The following is a 4,495-nucleotide window of genomic DNA, read 5'->3' as shown; positions in this document are numbered from 1 at the left end:
CGTCAGGTGAGCTTAGGGTGGAGCGGGCATGTGAGAGCCACCCGTCATGCCACCCCTACTCCCACCCACCCAGACGCACATAACCCTGTCAGCCCGCCCCCTGCCAGTCTGACCACACAGTCCTCAGGGCAGCAGCACTGTGGAAGAGCTGCAGGCTGGGGCCGGAGCAGCCCGGAGACAGGAGACCAGGGGAGGCAGAGGAGATCAGAGGGAAGAGAAACAGAGGCCCCGGGAGCAAAGGCACCAGGACCCGGATGCCATGGAGTCAGGCAGGCGCAGCTTGGCCAAGACGCTGGTGTGCCGGCTCTGCACGACCATCAGCAAGGCTGTGTTTGCCGAGTTCCTGGCCACGGGGCTGTACGTGTTCTTTGGCGTGGGCTCGGCTCTGAGATGGTCCTTGGCGCTTCCCTCTATGCTGCAGGTTGCCATCACCTTCAACCTGGCCACGGCCGTGATCGTGCAGATCACCTGGAAGGCTAGTGGGGCCCACGTCAACCCTGCTGTGACGCTGGCCTTCCTCGTGGGCTCCCAAATCTCCCTGCCCCGTGCTGTGGCCTACGTGGCTGCCCAGCTGGCAGGGGCCACGGCGGGGGCTGCTCTGCTTTACGGGGTCACGCCCGGGGACATCCGAGACACCTTTGGGGTCAACGTGGTAGGTGCGGGGAGGGGGAGGGGGCAGGTCCATACAGGTGGAAAGGGGGGAGGGCCAGGCTGGAGGAGAGGGGACAGGGAGGTAACAGAGCAACACCTGCTCTGGGCTGGGACCCGGGACCCAGGGGAGTGACTGTGGCCTTAGTGCAGGGAGAGCAGGAATGGGATTGTGGTGCAAGGCGCAGGGGGAGCAGGAAGAAGCCACACTAAGGGACAGGAGTCGGAAAAGGACCAGGCATTTAAGGGTGGGGGTAGGTGGGGAGAGGTGGAGCTGTGGGTAGCGGCAGGGGACCCTGCACGCACTTCACCTCCCCGGGTCCACCCCACGTCCCCCGCTCCTCTGTTGTCCCATGTTCCTCCCTCCCCAGCACCCTGAGGCCTGTCTCACTCCCCCAGATTCCTGTAATCATCTGTGTTCCACTTACTTCCCTGAGTCCCCACCTTCCACTCCTACCCAGGGCCCCTCCCAGGCAGCTTGCAGACACGCGTCGTGCATCTTAGCTTCCCCAGCCTTCCTGCTCCCACCAGTCCTGAGCCCCCGCCTCCCCTTGAACCCGTGGCCCCAACCGAGCCGTGTAGTGGGTGGGGTGCCACTCGCTTCTGCAGGGAGCAAGTGTCTGGGGCTCACCTGAACCCCACCACACAGCTCTCCTCAGCCCATTATCTCCTTAAGTCCTGGGACTGGCGGTGGTGAGGCCTCTCACCCCTTACAGTGAGGAAATGAGGCCCAAGGGGTCACCAGCCCCGGGCAGAGCCTGCTGGCTCCAGTGTAACCCCCTTGCACAGGTCCGGAGCAGCGTCTCCATGGGCCAGGCGGTGGCAGTGGAGCTAGTCCTGACCCTGCAGCTTGTGCTCTGCGTTTTTGCTTCCACCGACAGCAGACAGACTACTGGCTCCCCAGCTGCCACGATTGGAGCCTCTGTGGCAGTGGGCCACCTCATTGGGGTAAGGGGCAAAGGGGACACCGGGCCCATGTACCCACTGGTCCCTCCCTGGGGAGGCTGCAGGGGCCCTGAAGGCGAGGAGGTGTCCTTCCCTGAGCCCTCGAGTCTTGGGGCCAAGGCTGTGCCCTGCACTCCAGGCCCCGGATGGGGTGCTACAGAGGCCAAGCCCGGGGCTGGGGCTCTGAGCCATGGTGGAGGGCACTGTCCCCTCCCAGGCCTGCCTTCAGCCTCCTCACACCCTGACCTGCACTCACTCCCCAGATCTACTTCACCGGCTGCTCCATGAACCCAGCCCGCTCCTTTGGTTCTGCTGTCATCGTCGGGAAGTTCGCAGTCCACTGGGTGAGACCCTCTGCTGGCAGCCAGGGGAAGGGAGAGGGCCCCAGTGGCAATAGGGACTTTCACCAGCAGGAGGACCACAGACACTTGGGGAGACAAGTCCCCCTGCCACAGACCATCTTGACCCCCAGTGGAGGTTTCCCGAAGCTCAGAAGACCGGAGCCAGCATCCTTTCTTTACAGCTTCAAAAAGTCCGGGGTACCCAGTGGACTGGCAAGAAATGAGCCAGGGCAGGAGCTGCAGCCTTGGCCCAGGCCTCAAGTCCTGGCTGTTTCCTTATTCACTCCTTCCAGCTGGACCACTTTCCAAACTTGGATAAAGAAAAAGACAAACAGAAATAGACACACACACACACACACACACACACACACACACACACCAGCAGGGACAGGAAGAGCACTAGCCAGGGTTCTGGGCTGGAATGGGGAAGGCGAGAAGAGAGAGGCAGAGGGGTGGCGGGGAGCCTGGCCCAGCCCCGTGGGAGGCAAGGTCCCTTCACCTGCGGGGACTCAGAGTGGGAGGTCAGGACTTGTGCTTCTCAAATTTGCCACCTCGTGGATGGCTCCAGGGTTCCTGGGAGACCAAGTCAACACTGGGAAGCAGGTGGGGTCCCAAAACCACCCTATGGTCCTGACGGCTCACAAGCAGGGTACCCACTTCTGCCTCCTCAGATCTTCTGGGTGGGACCCCTGACGGGGGCTGTCCTGGCTTCGCTGATCTACAACTTTATCCTGTTCCCTGACACCAAGACCCTGGCCCAGCGACTTGCCATCCTCACAGGCACTGCGGAGGTGCAGGAGGTAGAAGGGGTGGAGCCCCAGAAGGAAGAATCTCAGTCCAGTTCAGAGGACACTGAAATGGAGAATGTGTGTCAGGTGGCATAGAACCTGGCCCCTGCCCTCACACTTCTGAAAAGAGCCCTAAAGTGGGCAGCATGCTTCGTGTAACCAGACTTCAGGTTTTCCTGGGGGGCGTGGGGCTTGCGAGGTGGGGTAGGGAGGCTTGGCCTCTTGTCCTAACAGGGTGGGCGGGGGATCCCTGGCATTACATTTCTAGATGGAATCGGGGAAGCAAATCTGCTCAGTTTCCTCCTCCTACCTCTCTTTTAATGGGACAGAGCAGAGCGAGGCAGGGGGAATTCATGATTGCTCTCCCTGTCTCTCATCTGTCTGGACCCCAGTGGGGGTCCTGGGCTTCCAGGTCCCCATGTCTTGGAGAAAAGGGAATTTGAGCCCAGACAGACACTCTGCTTAGAGACTGAGGGCTATGGGGACCTCTGGGAATCCCAACTTCTTACCCCACCCTTGGGGAGGAGGGACCAGACTTCCCAGAAGAATCAAACCCTAGGGCAGCCTCTGCACTCCTCAGAGGGATGTCTCTGCTCTTGGATGAGGACGGGGGCTGTGGCTCCCCCCTCAGATGGGGGGCTTCCTGAGGCCAGAGACTGCCCTCCCAATAGATCTTCATTCCTTTCTCCTCCAAACGCTCAGCAGAGAGCCCCTCCCTTGGGAAGAGCTGACACAGAGAGGAACCTTTTCTCCGGCCAGCAGAGGGGCATGATATAGGCAAGGGAGGTTCAGGCCGGACAGGCCTTTCTCCCCAGGTGCTCTCCTACCTTCCACTCCACAGCCCCATTCACAAGAGCAATCCTGAGAGGGGAAATGTCCTATCCCAGCACTTGGTCCCTGACCTGGGCCTGAAGAAGCCATCTCCAGCCTCATTCTCAGCTCTGCCAGGATCCCCAAAAAGCTGTTGAATACGTCCCAAGGATGGTAGGAACTCAGGAATGACGCAGGAAACCAAGATTTGCAATTCAGTGCCTCTGAAGTATTATCTGAGTCTCACCTTGTTTGTTAATATTTACAAGCTGTGGTAAATCTACTCTGCCTGTGATTTGGGGTCCTGTCTGGATCTCAGCTTCCTCAGCTGTAAAATCTCCCCCAGAGATTGATGTTAAAACAAACAACAGGTTGGAAAATGTTTTTGGAGGTTAAAATGCTAGAAAAACAAACCTAATAAATGATGATTATTGTTGCTGTTACTGTAATTATTGGGCTTGAATACAATTGCTGTTGGTAATGGGAGGAAGGAGGCCAAGAAGGGAGAGGGAGATGACTGAGAGGGAGGGAAAACAGAGTAGGCTTTTCTTTTCATCTGCTTTACTTACCAAGGGTCCTGCCTTCTTCTCTCCTGGGCCTACTGACCTGGGAGCTTTGTGAGTGTGTGTGGGGGGTGACTGGGGGAACAGGAGTCAGGCTGGGGAGGGACCCTGGAATGAAGAGACAAGCCAATAAAAGTCAGTTCTTCTCATCTCTATTGTGCCTGTCATTATGGTACCCTGCGATAGAGCAGCCAAAATGCACAAAAAAGATAGGTCCTTTTCCACAATGTCTCCAAAGGGGCTGGAGATAGGGGAGGGGCTGCCAAAGTCTTCCAAGGACAGGGCCCAGCCTGTGACAGTGCAGTGGCTGAGTCCTAAATGCTCGTGGCCACAGCAGCTGTGTTCTGTAATATCGTCAGTGCAGAGTACTACTCACATCTCTCCAAGCTGGGCCCCACTC

At 58.6% G+C, this 4,495-nt stretch overlaps 1 protein-coding gene across 1 annotated transcript; it reads left to right on the top strand.

Annotated features, from left to right (window-relative positions):
• The first annotated feature begins 259 nt into the window (after positions 1–259).
• On the top strand, positions 260–2,818 carry AQP6 (aquaporin 6). Its single transcript, XM_030834995.2, has 4 exons — positions 260–652; positions 1,438–1,596; positions 1,857–1,937; positions 2,606–2,818. Exons 1-4 carry the CDS (start codon positions 260–262, stop codon positions 2,816–2,818), a joined length of 846 nt encoding a protein of 281 aa, XP_030690855.1.
• Positions 2,819–4,495: the final 1,677 nt, after the last annotated feature.

This window comes from Globicephala melas, chromosome 10, assembly GCF_963455315.2.
Source record: "Globicephala melas chromosome 10, mGloMel1.2, whole genome shotgun sequence".
In the NCBI taxonomy this organism is placed as follows: Eukaryota; Metazoa; Chordata; class Mammalia; order Artiodactyla; family Delphinidae; genus Globicephala; species Globicephala melas.
This window is presented reverse-complemented; position numbering and strand designations above follow the sequence as displayed.

Bases quoted from the DNA above. Each gene is read 5' to 3' on its own strand.
- AQP6 (XM_030834995.2), top strand. From the start codon at position 260: ATGGAGTCAGGCAGGCGCAGCTTGGCCAAGACGCTGGTGTGCCGGCTC. The intron at 653-1,437 runs GTAGGTGCGGGG...CCCCTTGCACAG, and splicing joins ACACCTTTGGGGTCAACGTG to GTCCGGAGCAGCGTCTCCAT. The intron at 1,938-2,605 runs GTGAGACCCTCT...CTGCCTCCTCAG, and splicing joins GGAAGTTCGCAGTCCACTGG to ATCTTCTGGGTGGGACCCCT.